Source organism: Hakea prostrata, chromosome 11 (assembly GCF_041222555.1).
Source record: "Hakea prostrata isolate BN-2017 chromosome 11, UWA_Hpros_2, whole genome shotgun sequence".
Taxonomy (NCBI): Eukaryota; Viridiplantae; Streptophyta; class Magnoliopsida; order Proteales; family Proteaceae; genus Hakea; species Hakea prostrata.
In genome coordinates, this window is record NC_142610.1 from 11,094,916 (window position 1) to 11,114,355 (window position 19,440).

Below are 19,440 nucleotides of genomic sequence, written 5' to 3' on the forward strand. Positions count from 1 at the left end.
ACTTAAGATATTATTCATGAATAAGGAAATACCCCTTATTTGAATCCACTAAGATAGTTAATAAAAAATAAATTCCAACAAGATAAAAAATAATAACCCAATTCAAGAGCAAAATTTAGATTTTTCATATTACATGAATCTTTCAACTTCCAAATGCTGATGGTTTTCCTCAAATCAAAGAATTTCATAAATCTTAAAATGATCAAATATTGCTAAAAATCAAAAGATCAGAAAATGATATTCCATTTTGGTGTCTAAAAATTTATTGATGTTCAAGACAATTTTAATGAGTAATTGCACATATGAAATAAGATTTGACAAAAGCGTAGCTCCTTCATGATAAGTCAGATTAAAAATTTTAAAAAAAAAAATCATTGAATTAGCAACATTTTATCAAGTTAAAGTTATGGAATACTCAGACTGAGAAAAACACCCACATTATTCCAGTTTTTGTTCTTCAACTGGGGAGTTGGTTTTTACCATATCAATTTGATATTTTTTTCCCACTACTTTTAATGGATTAAAAATGGTAGCATTTGCTTATATGAATAAAATGATAACTGTTATAAATAAGAAATGATTCTAAAATTCTCAAGAAGCCAGGGTGAAACAAGACAAGATTTAGACCCTTTCTCATTGAGACTAAGTAATTAAAGCATAGCCAACACTTAGGCAGTATCTAAATTTAAGCCCACGTTTCAGCTGAAACCTCATATATTTTATACGTCAGTAGTGGTTTATCTCAGTAGCTGTCATGGAGAAAAATTCCAAGACCTTGATGACAAGACCTAGAACTGTGGTAGAGAAGCATAAAGCTAAGGGATGAGACAACATGAGGGGATTATTGAAACCCACCTGAGAAAGGAAATTACTATTTTGGAGAATTAAATTGGTTTAATCAAGGAAGATCCATGATGGAAGCTATTTTCTACCAAAAAGAATCATGGAAAAAAGGAGGAATGATCTGCATATGGTCTATTGACATAGAAAAAGCCTAGATAAAGTCCCTAGAAAGTTAATATGTCAAATAATGGAGAAGCGAATGTATCACGTAAACACGTGGACATTATTAAAGATATGTATGATAGTCCAGTGACTAGAAGAACTAGGTCATGGTAGTGAAAAACCAAGTTCAAATTGGGTCATACCACAGATCAACCCTAATTTGCTGCACTTTTCACAGATGATTTAACTAGAAGCACATAAGTTGAAGTTCTTTAACCGGGGCTGCCGGCCCAAGCCCGGAAAGGAGGAGGGTTGGGCGGGCGGCAGCCGGCACCGGAAAAACAGCCAAACCCATGGATTCGACCTATATGATAAAAGCAGCAGGGCGCCCGACAAAAGAAGCGACGCGCACACAGGCCCGGGTGAGTGATAAGTGGGCAAGGGAGCAGGGCGCCCCCGCGACGCGCGCACGGCGCCCGGATGCGGTGATAAGTAGGCAAGGGTCCCGCGCCGGGACGAGGGGTAAAGAAGCTAGTCCATAAGCATAGGATTAGATTGGCATCTTGGAACATAGGATCTCTAACGGTAAGAGCTAGAATTGATAGATGTTATGAGGAGAAGAAGGATTAATGTAGCTGCATTCAAGAGACTAGATGGAGGGGTAAAAAGCCAAAGAGTTGGATGACTTAAACTTGGTATAGGGGATAAAACAAATAAAAATGGAGTGGGTATAATAGTGGATAAAGATTTAAAAATGATGTGGTGGATGTTAAAAGAGTGGGTGATAGGATTATTGCTACAAGCTGAATGGAGAAAGAGTTCGAAATATAATTTGTGCATATGCACCCAGTAGGACTAGATGAAAGTCTAAAGCTAGAATTTGGGAAAATATGGGTGGATTACTACAAGAAATGCAGGAGAAAAGATATCATAGGAGGTGATTTAAATGGACAATTGGAAAAGATCAAAGAGGATATGAGAGTGTCATGGAGGTATGGTTTGGAGAAAGGAATGACGAGGGGATTCAATTGGATTTGCACGCTGATCATCATTATAAATACACCAAAAAGAGAGATGAGCATTAATACTCAAAAGTGGACAGCAGAAGCCAAAAGATTCTTCCAACTGAAGGACGATAGATTGTGTGCAAGGAGCAGGGATACCGGGGAAAGCAACGCACAACAGACGTGGTCTGGATAGTGCAGTCCCAAGAACACATAAAAGGTCTAAGGTAAACAACCCGAATAAGATGGTGGAATTGAAAGGAGAGTACCAAATCCCGTAATGAAGTAGCAAACAAGGAAAATGGGATAAAGGGGAACCAATGCAAGGGAATGAGATGGCTAGGTATAAGAAGGTGGCAAGGATGCAGGTGAATCAAAAGGAAAGATCCACTATGAGAGACGGGTGGTGGGATAGTGAGGTTCAAGCGCCATTAGGAATAAAAAGGCTAGTAAGACAGGCAAAGAACAAGGATGTGAGGACTTCAAAGGTATAGGTTAGATAGAAATGAAGCTAAGAAAATTCGGGAAAAGCAAGGGAAAGAAAGTATGAAGAGTAACAATAAGTTGGGCACAAAGGAAGGGGAAAACATTATAAGATAGCTAAGATGAGGGATAGGAAGAGTAGAGATCGACCATGTTAGATGTATTAAAAATGGAGATGGTAAAGTATTAGTTGTGAGGAGGATATTAAGAAAAGATGGGAAACCACTCAGTTACAAAGAGCACTCAAGCACATGTTTCGGACGATTACACCACCAAGGCACGGTGCCGAACATATACGAGAATCGATGTCCGAGGTAAAAGAAGCAAGGAGGATGAAACCGGCAAGACACAAGGCCGATGAAATCCCAATGAAGTATGGAAGAGCTAGGAACCCAGGACAGTTGGTGACTAAGTTGTAATAAGATAGAGCACAAGGAAAGCCGAGATGGAGGAGAAGTGTTGGGTCCAATACAAAAATAAAGGAGATATTCAAAGGAATAACATAGAGGCATAAAGAGAGCCAACGATGAAAATGGGAGAGAATAATGAAACCCGGGAGACACAACACGCGGAGAACCAAGGGTAGCGGGAAGATCTACAACGGAGGCTATACAATAGGAGACTATGGAAAGGTATAGAAAAGTAGGAAAGACCAAGGAAGACCGAAAAAGCAGATAGAGTCCCAGAGCGAAGGCAAGTACGAGAAAAGAAGGTGCAAGTAAAAGTAGATATAGTTAAGGATAGAGATGGTCGGTGACTAGTGAGAACAGGGGGGACAAAGTAAGGAACCGAAACGGGGCACACAGGGTCAACAAGCCCAATCATGACCGGTAAGGATGAATAACCAAAGACACAAGATGAGGCCCCGGGATGCGGGATGATATGTGTGATTGATGAGACCCAAGTGGGGATAATACCAAAAGAATCAGGAGAGTAGCGGAACAAAAGGCAAACAGAGATCGAAGAGAATACAGGTAACAGCAGACGGGAGAGAGAAGGGTGATACGACGAAAAGAGACCGAGGATGAGGACCAGGCAACAAAGAAAGAGGTGAAGAAGATGAGGCCCAAAGAAAAAAAGGGGGAGAAGTGGAGAGGGACGGGAGGATGGACCAAAAGCAAAGGAAAAAGGACGGGAAGAGAGACGGGCAAAGGGGGGAAAAGAACAAGAAAACGAGCAGAAAGAGAATGCAAGATGGAGAGTGGCAAAACAGGATGGAAAGATAAGAAACGAAAAGAGTGGCGGGAGGCCCAAAGGATAAGCGAGAAAGTCGGAGGGGACGGCCACGCAACGGAGACCAAAAGCGGCGGAGAAGGAATAACCAAGAAGGAACGAAGAGCAGGGGAGACCAGAAACCGGAGAAGTGGTGGAAAGGATAGAGCGGCACGCAGGAGAAGTTGGAGGGCAGTAGGCGCCATTTAGTTGGGAAAGGCTTATTGTGCGACACAACCGCACATAGCGAAACATAAGTTGAAGTTCTTTGGTGTATGCATTCTGCTGACGATATTGTTTGGTTTACAAGAAAACAGAAGGGAATAACAATTAGGGTTATAGAGATCAACCTTAAAAGCAAGGTCATAAATATGTATACCTATAGCCACTCTAGGACAGTTAATGAGGTGGTAAATATTGCTACGGAAGAATCCCACAAAGTGACTATTTTATATTTGATCTCAATAACAGATGGAAAAGGTCACATTGAGGATGGCGTTGCCCAGACAGTTATAATTGAACGGATGAAGTCAAGAGTTTCTCTCAAATGCTGTGTGATTAACAAATTACTTTAAAGCTCAAGAAGAATTTGTCTAGGATTGTCATAAGGATGTATCATGCAAAGGTTGTGCAGTTAAGATGAATCATATAAATAAAATAAGCATAGCGGAGATGAGGATGTTGAGATCAACATGTGGCCAACTAGGAATAATAGAGTCAAGAATGAACATATTAGAGTTGAGCTGGAAGTAGCCTCATTTAATGATTAGATAGGAGAATGTTGTCTGAGGTAGGGCATGTGCAGACAACAAATTTGGTCACCCACATCGCAATGATGAAACCGCATACCACATATGACAATTTCCATTGGATCCTCCACCATGGAAAAGTGATTTGATTTAGACTGAAGGGACTAAAAGAGTCAAAGGCAGGACTAGATTAACCATAGGAGAAGCATTTAGGAAGGGATACACAAGTTAGGCTTTTTATCAGGTACAATATCGAATATAGCTTATTGAAGAAAGGAAACTACCCGCCAATTTACAATTAACTAGCCCATTAATTTGATGCCAAAAAGGCCTAGAAACAAATTAAGAACCGCAGAAACTGCCAACCCAGCTGATACAGAAGATCATCAAAGACTGTCTTACATATGGATTAGATGTTTCATCCCTGAATCATGTTCCTTTGTAAACGGAACTGTCTTCAGATAACAAAAAATAATTACAGAATGTCCATCATCCTGAAGATATCATGAGCTTTAACGACAGCTAGTTACATAAAAAAAAATGTTGACACTACAGACTCCCGTTTCCAACACCAACTTCAGACAAGATTTTATCATCCTTTGTAATCAGGAAGCTAGAACATGTGTAGACACTCATAGGAAAAGACACCTTTATGAAATGCGTAGTTAACAAGACAACAATAACAGCAAGAACAAAAGCAGCAACAGCGAAAGCACTGTTAATATGAGATATCCCCACTAGTTCTATGTCAGCTTCTATTGGTGCTCAGATGGAAAATTATAATGAAAACATGAAAAAAGCACGAGGAAACTCTCCTTTTCCTTTCTTTTCTTTGGGATGGGTAGGTAGTGCGCGACGGGAAGGTGGAAGCGGGAAACGAATACTTGGATAAAAAAATGTAATTGAAGGTATACTGGAAGAAAAAATCAACAAGAACATCAAAGCTCAAAGCGTAAGGCAGATTACAGAATAAAAATACATGATCAGAAGAAATTCTAGTATTAAAGAAGAACCCAATTGAATTAGAACTGAAAGATGTAAGTACTGAAGAAGAGAGATTAGCATACCCTCATCTCGGTATTACCGAAGAAAGCATCGAAGAGTTTGCGAAAAGCCTGACCCATGGCAGATCTCTGCGTCTGCTACTTCTGAGAACTTCCAAAGCGTCAACGAGGGAACGTTTTTTTCATCAATGACAGAGAAGGTTCTATGAGAATCGAAGTGGGCATGGGTAGGTAAGAACGAGTAGTTGAATTGATTCAGCTAAAAGGTAAAGAAGGCAATAAAGTTATCTGATCTCTGTGTCTGCTAGTTCGTTCTTCAACTTAGCGTACTAAGGGAGGGAACCTATTTCTGCTAATGACAGAGACGATTTATGTGAGAATCCAACTGGTAAAGAGAGTTCCCAAATCGATTGACTCAAAGAGTAGAACAAATGAGAGATTAATAAATAAAAGTTTTAAAATTTTATTTTTTTAATTTTCTGGGCTGATTTTAATGATGCTTCCGAGGATCATTCCGCGAAGAAACAGCATCTCACATTCGCAAATATACCCTCCCCCTCACATTCTATGTGGTTCCTTGTGAAAAAAAATAGAATTGAGAGAAAGAGCTAGAACGGAAAAACAAAATAAAATTATAATAATGATATGATTAATTTTTATATTTTTCTATTTTACTTTAAATTCAAAATATATTTTGAGAAGTAATTTACATTGGTTTGTGTGGTTTCCCCCTGTTCACGTCTTCTACAATTTCCACCTCTTACAATTTTCTATTATTTCTATCTAAGGTTGTGATATGGGACACTTAATTATCCAAGAGTCAAAATTAGAACTTAATTAGGAACTTAATCTAATAAATTCCTAAAAGTAAGCCTCAAGAAAAAAGGAGAAATGTAATTGGGAGAAAATTTATGAATTTTATTATATTCAAATTTTAATTGGGTTCTAATTCTAATGCTTGGATAATTAACTGCCATGTGTCACAATCCTAGATTGGAATTACATGGAATTGTAAAGGATGTGAACCCTTTCCCCCTCTAGAGATGTATTTTTATATTCTACCAAAAGAAATAGAAATAGAGAAAAACCCCAACCTTAATCACCTGTTCGAATGTTGCTAAGCAATTTTGGATTTTAAACGGACCAACCTAGAACGTAATTTTACTGTGGCTGATTTATTTTACTTGCAATCAGTTTTGTTATAGCATTTGCTACTCTAGCTAATTGTCTACTCTATCCGAATTTGATTTTATGTTATTGTGTGGCTAGAAGGTGAGACAAAGGGACCAATGAAAAGGAATGTTAGTTTGGGAGCCAAATGGTCACCTTTGCACCAATTGATAGGTGGTCTGATCAAGAGAACAACTTATAATATCGTTGTTGCCGATTGATCTTCCAATATCCCATTTTCAACAATTTTTGTTCCTTACATATCTTCCTAGCTACAAAATAGCCTATGAAAGACCACCATAGTTGAGGGTATTTGTTGTGAGCTTTGACAACATTGTACCTTGTGGTTTATCTATTTGTTAGGTTTTTTATTAAAATCTATATTATCTATATATTAAGTTTCAAAATTAGTTTTTGCATTTCTTTTATTTAATTGTTTTGTTTGTGTGTGGGACCCTTGAGGTAAGGGTGGTAATGAGGCACCATGAGGTAAGGGTGGTAATGAGGCACCATGAGTAAAGGAGGCCCTTCATGACCTTGGTTAAAGGAGGCCCTTCATGACTTTGGTTATGAGGCTCTTTATGACATTGGTCATGGGTCTTAAAGGTCTTGATCATGGTGATGAGGTGGGCTAACTTGAATGGTGGAATTACTCAAATTCTAACTCTTGACTTTTATTTCTCATTTCAACTTCATGATCATTCATGGCCATTACCATGAGTGGGGGTTAAGGTCTTTGAATGGGTTAAAGCCTATTCATTCCAAAGAAGTGAATATGAGAGTTACTTCCCCAAATAGTGGGGAGGTTAGGTCAAGGGGGTTTATTCACATTAGTGAAGGAGGGACAAACCATTGATTCTCCATTAGTGGAGAATTGATTCTCCCCTTGTGGGGAGGTGTGGTTTGGGCCTATATAAACCCAACCCTTCCTTGCATATTGTGTGCTATTGTGACTCTCCTCACTCACATTATTTGTTTTACAAAGTTCATTTCTTTCTTGAGTTGTCTAAGTGTTGTGATTTAGCTTTTGGCTCCTTTAAGGGACTAGAAGAACTACCTCATCTTCTAGTTGGAGGTTGCTTTATCTTGGAGGTGGTGGTGCGAAGAACCCTTGGTAGTAGGGTGCATCAATTACCTTAAAGACAGCATCAAGGTGTGACTCAACCTCATCAATCAGTGGTTCGTTCGGTTGCCACTTCAAGCTCTTCAAATTTGCTAAAGATCTTCATCTCTCAATTGTATTGCAATTTCACTTTTATATGTTTGAAGAATTTGTAATACAATTACCCCAACACTATTTGATAGGGTTTAATATTATATTTATGGTGTAATATGCCAGAACAAAAATGTATATTAATGGTGCATGATTTGCATATCTATCAGATTTACATTATAGTACTTTAGTATGTTCTACTTATTTGTGTTTACAAACATATTTTATAAATCAAAATATTCTAATATAGGGATAATTACTATTGTTTTCTATACTTTAGTTTCATTACTAATCAAACATTATTCTCTATGAAATTACTATTGCCCCCTTCACTTCTAATGGTGTTATATGACTATTAACATTGAATATGAAATGTTTATCTTACCCTCAATAAAATTTAGAAGTAAAAAAGATGACATTGCCTCATTTATCGAAACCATATCGAATGCCAATTAATCTGTAGTCTAAGGATCTATTCTTGGAAATCAATTACACCTAAGCCCTAGAATCCCAATGTGCAGAAGTTGGATTTTAGGGTGATGGTGTCGAATCCACTAAAGTTAATCTTAATTCTCTCAACTGAATCTATAATAGTAGTGAATAGGGTTGAATCCACAGTGATAGATGAATATTTATTCCTTGATAAAAATTAGAGAATTTGAATCGAGAAACTAAATAATAAATAAAACAAACAGCAGATGGAATATCAATAAAAAAATCAGAATAACAAAAATTTTCAATCAATATTTAGTTTTAGTATTGATTATCTCAATTGATCATTGACTCAAAGACAAAAAAATTTAATTTTGAGTAGATTGGTTATGGTCATTAAGGATCAGTCCTCTAACAACCAATCTTTCCATACTTCCTCGATAAATTTTAGATCCGTCCTTTGAGTTACTTCTCTAATCAATAAACATATCATTCAGATCTGTCATTTGAATTATGCCTATTAATTGTATCAAATATTAAAGATTCAATCTCTAGCCAAAAAGCTTGGAAAAGCCTTATTTATTTAAACTAGGATATGCATTCTCATAGTAAACTCTCTAGGGCATTGATTACCCATTCAATAATACTATTTATCATTTATATTAGAATAATCAATAAATAAGTATTCAAATTGACTAACTATTGAACTAATTATCAAACAATATGCCTATTTGTCTAAGTAATAATCTAATAATATAATGAACAAAATGATAAAATAAATGAGACTATATTTTTGTCAATCAATCAAGGGATTTAATACCCATTAAGACCCCATTCATCTCTTATGGTCTCTTTCAAGAGCTTTGGATTGGCGTATGTACATATACCGTTAACACGATTATAAGAACACTAACACTACTAGCATCACCATCTTGAACACACATCTTAAAGAGATGAGAAAATGTTTCGAATGCCTTGTTGGGAAACCTTCAAAACGTAAGAAATTAAAACGAAACAATAAGATTTGAACTAATACAACATTAATAATAAGTATCCGAAGAAAATTTGAGTACTGCAATACCTTGGCATCAAAGTATTCACGATCAACTTTCATCCAGTTATCAAGATCATATGCAGTGTAGTGTTTACACCATGCAGAAACCTTGAGAGGTTTAGAATTCAAGTCCTTGAAAGTCTCTCCACCTTCAATATCTTGCAAACCTCTTACGTAGTTTACAGCACAAGTGCCTGCAACAAAAGGATCTTCACCTGGTGTTTCAGTGATTCTTCCCCATCTAGGGTCGATTACTACATTGATGGTTGGACTCCAATATGTCAGTCCACTACAACCTAAATTGTACATGGCTCTTGCTTCTGTTGAAACAACCTGAAATCATGTATCATATATAGAACAGGCCGGTCATATTTCAAACCAGCATGACCTGGGACATGCATAAATAATTTTAAGGATAATCTTGTCATTTCACATGAATTGACAAGTACAGTAGCACTGAAAATGCAATGTATATAAATAAATAAATAACCTTCAAGAAGGCATGGATTCCACACCTCAGAGGTGGGTCTCATCTCCACAGCTATAGTGGACAACGTACTGATCTAGACTCTTAAAGATGGATTTTGTACGTTGTGGGTTTGGGTCTAAGAGACAACTCGGTTACCTGGCCTGCATTCTTCCTGAATCCTGAGAGAGTGATTAAACGATGCTGTCATCAAAATAACGGCTGGGGAGTTAGTTGCAGAAGGAACAACATCATCAAAGTGAACACCAGGGTCTGTGTTAGAGACACCATGTAGAGCTTCAGCCCACCATTGATACTTGGGTAACCCCAACCGAGGAACCCCATCGGCAAGATTTCCAAGTTGTTACTTTCTCCGCTAGTTTCAACCTGTCAATGAAATCCTTGGCCCTGACAGCATATGGAAGTGATTTATCACAGAAAGGAAGCTTGGATATATCCAACCCAAAGGCCTGAAACCGAAGTGGGTCACAGACATAACTGAAGGAAGCATTGCTTTGAGGTCCAGTTAAGTTGGTTGAAGAAGGAAATGAAATTCCTATGGCCTCCAAAGAACAAACAAAGAAACCCAAGCAAATAAAGTGAAATCCAACAAAACTTGAGTGGGAGAGCTTTGATTGCTTCACTTAAATAGAAGATGATAGGATGGTAAATAGAGAATAAAATTAAAAAGGAAGTTAGATTTGAAGAATTAAGTCAAAAATGAACTTTTGAGATATTTGGAAATTTAATTCATAGATTTAGTGTGCTTGCAGTGGCCAAATCTGCTATTCAGATTATATTAAAACTCAAATGGAGAAGGGAATTTAGTGGAATCACGTGTAGGTCTAGGTGCTTATCTTTACTGAGTATCAGTAAATTCTGATAGACAAGAACAAAAATTGAAGCTAGAAGGAAATAGGTTTTGGGTTTTTGGATTTTTGTTTTAATATCTTTCTTCATCTCTTTGATGTTTTCTAATACCTTTCTCTTGGTTATTTCCTATCCCTTCTCCTTTTGTTTCTCCGCTTGATGTCCATACTTATTTAATTTTCTGAATGTATATACATCAACTGAATGGTTTACTCTAGTTATTGAAGTGGTCTGTATAAAATGCAAGTTTAATTTCCAAAACATAATACAAAATAAGTCTAAAAAGCCTCTCATTATATTTGTTTTATAAAAATTGAAAATGAACTCCTAACATTAAAGAAGAATAGACGGTTAATAGTTCAAGAACATCATTTGAATTGTTTTCCATTAAGTATGGAAAGGTTGCAAGCTTGATATATAATATGTCAAGACTGAATTATTGTAGAGATTAAATCCACCATAATGGAGAGCCACACACCTACAAAAGAAAACTTTAACATACTCCATGTTAGAATTGATTTCTGAATAACTTGAAATTTTTTTATTTTATGTTTTTAAAACCTGGTTTGATTGGATTACTGTCTAAATTGGGTAAGTTGGTAATTCTATGTTGGCTATTATATCTTATTATTTAATTTAGTTTCACTAGAATCATCATATCTTCCAAAACAGTAGAGTGCATGGAAACAACATGAAAGGACATACAAATGATCATTCAACCTAAAAACCATCTCCAACTATAGGATTTCTTAAAAGAGTACAAAAAAACATGCATTTGCACATGCATTTTCTAACTAGTTCTATATAAAGCCATGTACAAATACAATTTAAAATATAATAAAGAAAACCGGTACCTGCTCTTTACCGTGGACGTAGGTTGAAGTACACAACCGAACCATGCTAACTTCTCTTGAGTTGTCGTCTGATTTTTTTATTTTCTTTCACATAAAATATAAATTTTAATATCCCAGAGGATTATCCAATTTATCAATCAAACTCCTTACAAGATGAAAATTTATTAAAGACTCTCCATGTCATTAGGAAGTCAGAGTTAATTGCTGATGTAAGCTGAATATTTCAAAAGGACAACAATAATCCTAAACAAAAGCCCTTCGCTCTATTCGTTTCTTCGCCTCCTACCATAGGCGACTTCCTCCTCTCCCAATTATAAATCTTCACAAAGTTGAGGAGATACGTTCATGGATAGTGTTTTCAAACTTAGGATGTGGGGGTATTATTGGAAATGGGTAATAAGAAGTAATTAGAGATTAACGAGGTAAGTAAAAGGGGGTCTGACTGATAAGTTGGAGAACTCAGTGGATGGCACTAAAATTTTTTCTATTTAAATTATCTATATAACAGCTACCTTCAGGATGTAGTGGAGGTGCACACGTAAGCTGACTTGGCTAAGCCTCAAATCTCTCCACCCCCTCCCCCCAAAAAAATAATAAATAAATAAATTTAGTAGCCTTCTAAGCCTCAAATCTCTGATGCTCGAGGCATTGTAGCTTTTGTTTCAGGCATATCCGAGAATTTATATTCAAAATGACTGCTTAAAGTCATATCAAATCCGACGAAGAGAATTTCTAAACCAGAGAGAATTCAGAGAGTAATATTTAGAAGAGATGATCTATTTGATGGGTTACCAGAAGAATATAGCTTTGAGAAGCTGGATCGAATTCAAGGTACAACTTCTGCTGTTCAGCTTCCTGCTTGCCTTATAGGAAGTGCAGATATATAGGTTCAGAGTTCCCCTTCCAGATGGTAGATGATTTTGAATATTGAAAACAATGACAGAATTCCTAGACATTGTTCAATTTCTCAATAAGATTTACACGCGGGTTCCAAGGCCTCAAATGTTAGATATTTTATCTGACGGTTCAGCTGGTTACTTGAAGCCCATTGCTTTGTGTTTTCCAATCATAGCTGGTTCATAATTTGGAAGGAAAAACTCTGAAAGTGATACTGAGAGAAAACGTTGCTACACACACGATTCTCGTGTGAACTTAATAAGGACTTTACCATGGCGATGATAGGAAATCGGTCAATGATTATTATAAAATCAATGATTTTCTCTCCTGGGTTCACTGTTACTGATATATCTATCTCTGAAAAGAGCACATTAAGTTGGATTATCATTTTGTACGAGAGTTGTGGTCCTTGGACTTTTGATCACTTGTTTTGTCTCTTCTCCGCACCAGCTCGCTAATTTATTCACTGAACTTTACCCTGTCATGATCTTGAGGCTTTGTGTATCAAACTGCCCCTTGTACCTCGGTCCAGCTTGAGGGGGATGTTAAAGATATATCAGTAAAATCCCCTAAGGGTACATCTATAAAATCACCTGTAGGGTAATGGGTAGTGATGTTATATATGGTATTTGTATTTCATAAGAAAACCTATCAATAAGCATTCGATCTTTACATTCACTACCGAACTTTGTAAGTTCCCTAGCAGAGAAATTTTGTATCTTCTGGTAGAGATAAAGTTCTTCAGCATTTCCAACTTCCATGGCCCGTTTGAAGTGTTTTTTTGTCACAGGTAATGTTTCTGGCCCATGAGTGACCTCCCCAGATGTTAAAAGCCATGAGTTAGGGTTAGAGAGACACTTTTCTGAGTGATGGAGAGAGAGACACACACAGTTTTATGTGATTCGGTTGATCTCTGCGTTCACGGGAATGTGAATTGCTTCCTTGAGATTGACTATAGACTATAGTATAGATTACATATTTATAGTTACAAGAGTCCTGCTAAACATTAATCTTCGACTCTAATTCTAGAGTTTGAATTACTCAAGTTATCTATTTGTGTTTGGATGAACTATGTTTCTTGTGTGTTTGACTGCAACTCTGAATCTAATCTACTTGTGGATAAGATGTAATCTACTAGAGTCTCTTGAGTAATTGAGTTTGAGTCTGGTTCTTGAAGTCTTGCACGCATGAAAGTAATTGAGTTTGAGTGGAGTTCTTGAAACTTTGCATGCATGAAGTAGTAGTGGCTATGACAACCCTAGATTCGGTTAGGGTTGCCTGTGATTTTTCTGTTATGCCCTTAGACTACAAAATACCATTATTATCTTGAACACTAGAGGACGTTCCTAATGTTATGAAATAGCTAGATCTGATACGGCCATCTGTTCTACTATAGTTGATATAATTCAAGAATTAAATGAATATATATAGGTAGAACTGAAATAAAATAAAATGATCTTTTTTGATTGATAGATCTAAACCCTAAACCCTAAAATAAAGTAAAATGATTAAAAAAAAAACAATGATTTCTTGCAACTGTTAAATCCCTTACAACATTTTTGTCACAAGAAATCTAATCAGATATGGAAGACCTAACAATCTACAACTATCACGACACTTGATCATTTGAATGGAGAGCAAGTTGAAGAGTTAAAGAAGCTGAATCATCTCCTACCATGATGATATGTGCACCAGATGGGAGCAGGATGTTACTGTTCTTCTCAACCAACATTAAACTCTTGCATGCATTGAACTCAAATTTCAAATTCTTGCTCTGCCCAGCAGGCACAAAGACCCTTTGGAATCCAATCACTTGCTTAGAGTGACTACCTTCAATCCCAGGAGGAGGAACTGAGTAGATGATAAGAACATCACTACCATCCATTTTTCCAACGTTTTGGACTTCAATCTCGAAACCAAATTCCAGTTGAGAGCAGTTCAAATCATCAATTAGAACAGCTTCACACGAGGGTTTGCTCACATCATCCCTGTAGCTAAGGCTACGACAGTGCTGGGTCTTGTTCAGTGTAATGGCAATAGATCTCTGTGCAGATTTTATGTTGTAGTTGAACTGGGTGTAGCTGAGACCATGACCAAATGGGTAAAGAGTGGAGCCATTGAAGAACTTGTAAGTCCTTCCTGGGTAGCCTAATTCATCAACTGGCCTCAATGACATTGATGTCATGGGCAGCATGTCAATATAGCTATTTTCATACCACGTAATAGGTAACTTTCCTCCTGATAACAAGGAAAAACATTAGTTCACAAGAAAATGAAATATAAGAATAAAAAAAAAAAATAAAAAAAACAAAATTATAGTTACCAGGATTATATTTTCCAAAGATGGCTTCGGCGATGGCACGACCTCCTTGCTCACCAGGTTGACCAGCCCAAATGATGGAAGTTATTTTGGAATCATTGCCCTTAGCAAAAGAAATATCAACACCACCAGCAGACATGATAACAAGAATTACTGGACCTTTTGAGACGTCAGCAACTTGTTTGATTAATTCATTTTGATAACCAGGAAGGTTTAGATCAAGTCTATCCAAACCCTCTCTCTCAAATTGTGTATTTAACCCAGCCACAATAACAGTAGCATCAGCATTTTTTGCAGCTTCCATGGCTGGAAATATCATGCTCTCATTTTTACATTCAACATCAGCACATCCCATTGAATATTTCACATTCGCGAATTGAGAGAAACCAACTAAAGGACTGATAACCTTGCATGGAATACCTAAAAAAATTTCACAATAAAGGCAGCAAGTTGTTAATCACAAAAATAAAATAAAATTAAAAAACAAAGAAGAAAAGAAAAATAAATTAAATCAGAGACGTATATACCTCTGTATGTTCCAAGCATATCATTTGTAGCATTGGCATGTGGTCCTACCAATGCAATATTTTTGAACTTGTTTGAGTTCAAAGGTAGTGTAGAGTTCACATTTTTAAGCAACACAATACCTTCCCTTGCAGCCTCAGCAGATAATTTGATGTGTTCCTTAGTACAAATATCATTCTTGGAAAGAGATGTCAAGGCAGTACTACTACCATCAAAGAAACCAAGTCTCATGAGCACCACAAAGATATTGTTCAAAGCCTTGTCTAAATCTCCTTCTCTAACTTTTCCATTCAATGTTGCATTTCCAAGGTACTTGGGGTAAGAAACTCCACAATCCAAATCCATCCCTGAAATAAAAATCTAAATTAAAGATATGCAATGATAAATTTATGGGGGTTTTGTATGCATTGTAATCTAAGATAATATTAAACTTTATACACCTGCTCTTAGCGTTTGTGCAACAGCATCATCATAGCCATAATCTAACCATTTATGTTTGTCAACCATTGAGACTACTGAATCACAATCAGAAACAATATATCTGCAATAAAAGAAACGAATAACATAAATGAGACTATATGTTTTTCAATCAATCAGGAGGGGGGGAGAGAGAGAGATTTAATACCCATTAAGACCCCATTCATCTCTTATGGTCTCTTTCAAGAGCTTTGGATCCGCGCATGTAGGTATACCATTAACACGGTTATAAGAACACATGACACTACTAGCATCACCATCTCCAACACACATCTCAAAGGGACGAGAAAATGTTTCGACTATGTCTTGTTGGGAAACCTTCAAAGCGTAAGAAATTAAAATGAAACAATAAGTTTTGAACTAATGCAACATTAATAATAAGTATCTGAAGAAAATTTGAGTATTGCAATACCTTGGCATCAAAGTATTCACGATCAACTTTCATCCAATTATCAAGATCATAAGCAGTGTAGTGTTTACAACATGCAGAAACCTTGAGAGGTCTAGAATTCAAGTCCTTGAAAGTCTCTCCACCTTCAATATCTTGCAAACCTCTTACGTAGTTTGCAGCATAAGTGCCTGCAACAAAAGGATCTTCACCTGGTGTTTCAGTGATTCTTCCCCATCTAGGGTCCCTTACTACATTGATGGTTGGACTCCAGTATGTCAGTCCACTACGACCTAAATTGTACATGGCTCTTGCTTCTGTTGAAACAATCTGAAATTATGTACCATAAATAATTGTAAGGGTGACCTTGTCATTTCACATGGACTGACAAGTTTTGAAAATGAAAAAATATAAATACCCTTCGAGATGCATAGATTTTTTTTTTTAATATTTTTTGGGTAGAAAGATGCTTGGATTTCGCACCTCAGAAGTGGGTCTCATCTCCATAAAAGATGGAGATTTGTCCAAAGCTAAACAACTAAGTGGGCAACCGATCCAGGATCTTAAAGATGGATTTTTGTTGTGGGTTTTAGTGTAAGAGACAATGGGGTTACCTGGCCTGCATTCTTCCAGAGAGACTGATTAAATGATGCTGTCATCAAAATAACAGCTGGGAAGTTAGTTGCAGCGGGAACAACATCATCAAAGTGAACACCAGGGCCTGTGTTAGAGACACCATGCAGAGCTTCCGACCACCACTCATACTTGGGTAACCCCAACCGAGGAACCCCATCGGCAAGATTTCCAAGTTGCGTTACTTTCTCTGGTAGTGTCAACCTGTCAATGAAATCCTTAGCCCTGACAACATATGAAAGTGATTTGTCACAGAAAGGAAACTTGGATATATCCAACCCACTGGCCTGAAACCGAAGTGGATCACAGACATAACTGAAGGAAACATTGCTTTGAGGTCCAGTTAAATTGGTTGAAGAAGGAAATGAGATTTCTGTGGCCTCCACAGAACAAAAAAAGAAAACCAAGCAAATGGAAAGGAATTCTAACTTCCCCATTCTTTTACTATCTCTGAGTGCTTGCGCTAAATTAGAAGAAATGAAATCCAACAAGACTTGAGTGGGAAGAGCTTAGATAGCTTCACTTATATAGAAGATGATAGAATGTTAAGTAGAAAATAAAATTAAAAAGGAAAGTTTACAAAGAGATAAAATATTGAAAACAAAATATAGAAATAAGGAGAAAAATAGGGAAAGATCAGAAAATCTTATTGAAACAGGAAAATTCACAAAGTCACTTTCACCAGTAGTCGAGTTGGTAATGACAAATCATTCTTATTGTGTCTACTGCATGAGTGTTTATCTTGGATCTTGGATGAGAATCAAGTACACGAAGGGACAGCGAGTCAGGATTATGAAATGAAAGATGAAATGTATGCGGATCCTCCCTTCGGTTAGGAGAGTGAATTGATATCCAACCAACAAATCAAAGTTTATATGAAAGGAAGAATAACCTTATATAAATCATGTACTATATATAACACAGAAGGGGGGCTAGACAAAGAAAGAGTGGGTTTGTGATGCGGGCATGGATAAGCATTCCAGCTCTCTCTTGTGTCAACTTTTGGCTAACTAAGTGGCCTTCATATCATTCATACCATCAAAGGGTTACTCAGGTTGCAATGACCGATATAAAGGGGTTATGGGTACAACTCTACTTGAATTATCGCATCAAGTTAATGTCATCCCGTGAGTTATACAGTTTATCAATCAGACCCTTAAAAGGTGAAAATTTATTAAAGACACCCTATGTCATTAGAAAATCAAAGTTTAAGGGTTGATGTAAGCACGTTGAATATTTCAAAAGGACAACAGTAATCCTAGCTGAAAGCCCTTCGCTCTACTTGTTTCTTCGCTTTCCTCTATAGTTTGCGACTGCTTCCTCTTTTGGTTATAAATGTTCACAAAGTTTAGGAGATATGATTAATGGATAGTGTTTTCAAACTTAGGATGTGGGGGTATTCTTGAAAATGGATAATAGGAAGTAACTAGAGACTAACGGTGTTGTAAAGAATTCTGACTAATAAATTGGATAACTCATTGGTAAAGAAAGAAAGAAATAAAGAAAGAATAAAAAAGATGAGAACCAACTTAGTTGCCTTCTAGAAGACCCAATTATGAGTCAGTTATGGATAGGGATGGATCTACTTATTTGGATACCAAATTCAAACCATCCGGTGCCACTAAAGGGTTAGGTTGATAAAATTCTTAAGAGTGATTTGGTTACATAATTCCATTTTGATTCGGATTTCAAATCAATGGAATCTACAGTATCATAATTCACTAATTCAAACTAGTCACTTGGATCTACTTAATTAGAGTAATGATTCAATGGATTTTAAATCCTTAGAATGACATAAGTGCTCTATATAGTGTGTTCTTGATTCTCCTTATCAGTAGCTTCCCAAAAGGATACATCTGATTGGATTTGTAACCTTAGTTGTAATTACTTGAATCAGGCTTCTTTCTAAGGCACCCTCAAATGTCATTAGGTGGTTGAGTATGCTGTTTGAATTTGGATTTGGTTAGACAATGTGTGGTTGGTAAGCAAGGATTGGTTTTGTTGGGAAATGTCATGTCAGCATTGCCACATCAACCTCCATTAGTTTTGATGATAACAAACACAAATTATTAATGTCTACATTAAATTGTAATTGTTTAGCTCATTACTAAAGTGGATCGATTCCAACTCATTGGACCAAACTCACCAGATGCTCAAGCCCAAGTCAAGATCTATCAATCATGGACAAATAATCAAAGTCAAGATGAGTATAGAGTTCAAAGCACAAGAAGATGCAAAGATCAAATCAAGATCAAGTTATACTTAACTTATGTTCTTATATAGACCATTAGATTAGTTACGATCTAATGGTGTAATGGGCCTTTGTGGGAGAGTCTAATTACCCATAGAACTCAGTGTGGTTCTATAAATACTAGTTGGAAGCAATTGTCTAGGTATTCAATCTAGATACTCAGGGTGTAATGCTTTAAGCAACCTTGTGCTTAAACCCTAACTCTAACAATCTTAAAGGATTAGCAATTTTCTTTGAGAGTTTCGTTTGGTGGAATTATAGAAGGGGATCGGACCTTGCCTGAAGTCATGCGATTCAAATTCCAAATATTATTTCTTGTGAGTAATATCGTGCGGGTATGTACTGACAACACTGTTTTTGTTGGTTTAACATTTTCATGATTAATTTATCTCTTATCAAAGGTTAGAAACGAAGTAGCATGGCCCAAGCAAGAGAAATAAGTTTGCTTTCAAAATCCTATGATTATTGTAGCATGAATCGATTATAGTGATTG

General features: G+C 36.7%; 2 protein-coding genes across 2 annotated transcripts in view; both read right to left on the reverse strand.

Moving 5' to 3' along the window:
* LOC149000079 (uncharacterized) overlaps positions 1-5,852 on the reverse strand; it is a 36,854-nt gene extending 31,002 nt beyond the window's left edge. Inside the window, exon 1 of the mRNA XM_089139679.1 lies at positions 5,461-5,852. Coding sequence (XP_088995805.1) covers positions 5,461-5,517 — 57 coding nt within the window. The 5' untranslated portion in view covers positions 5,518-5,852. The remainder of the gene's footprint in view (positions 1-5,460) is intronic.
* An 8,110-nt stretch (positions 5,853-13,962) lies between these two features.
* LOC149000080 (putative beta-D-xylosidase 2) lies at positions 13,963-17,130 on the reverse strand. The gene is made up of 7 exons (XM_089139119.1): positions 16,678-17,130; positions 16,088-16,393; positions 15,824-15,993; positions 15,639-15,739; positions 15,201-15,545; positions 14,677-15,093; positions 13,963-14,591 (listed from the first exon to the last, which is right to left on the reverse strand). The coding sequence occupies exons 1-7, from the start codon at positions 16,720-16,722 to the stop codon at positions 13,963-13,965; spliced, it is 2,013 nt and encodes a 670-aa protein (XP_088995245.1). The 5' UTR covers positions 16,723-17,130.
* Between the last annotated feature and the right edge of the window lie 2,310 nt (positions 17,131-19,440).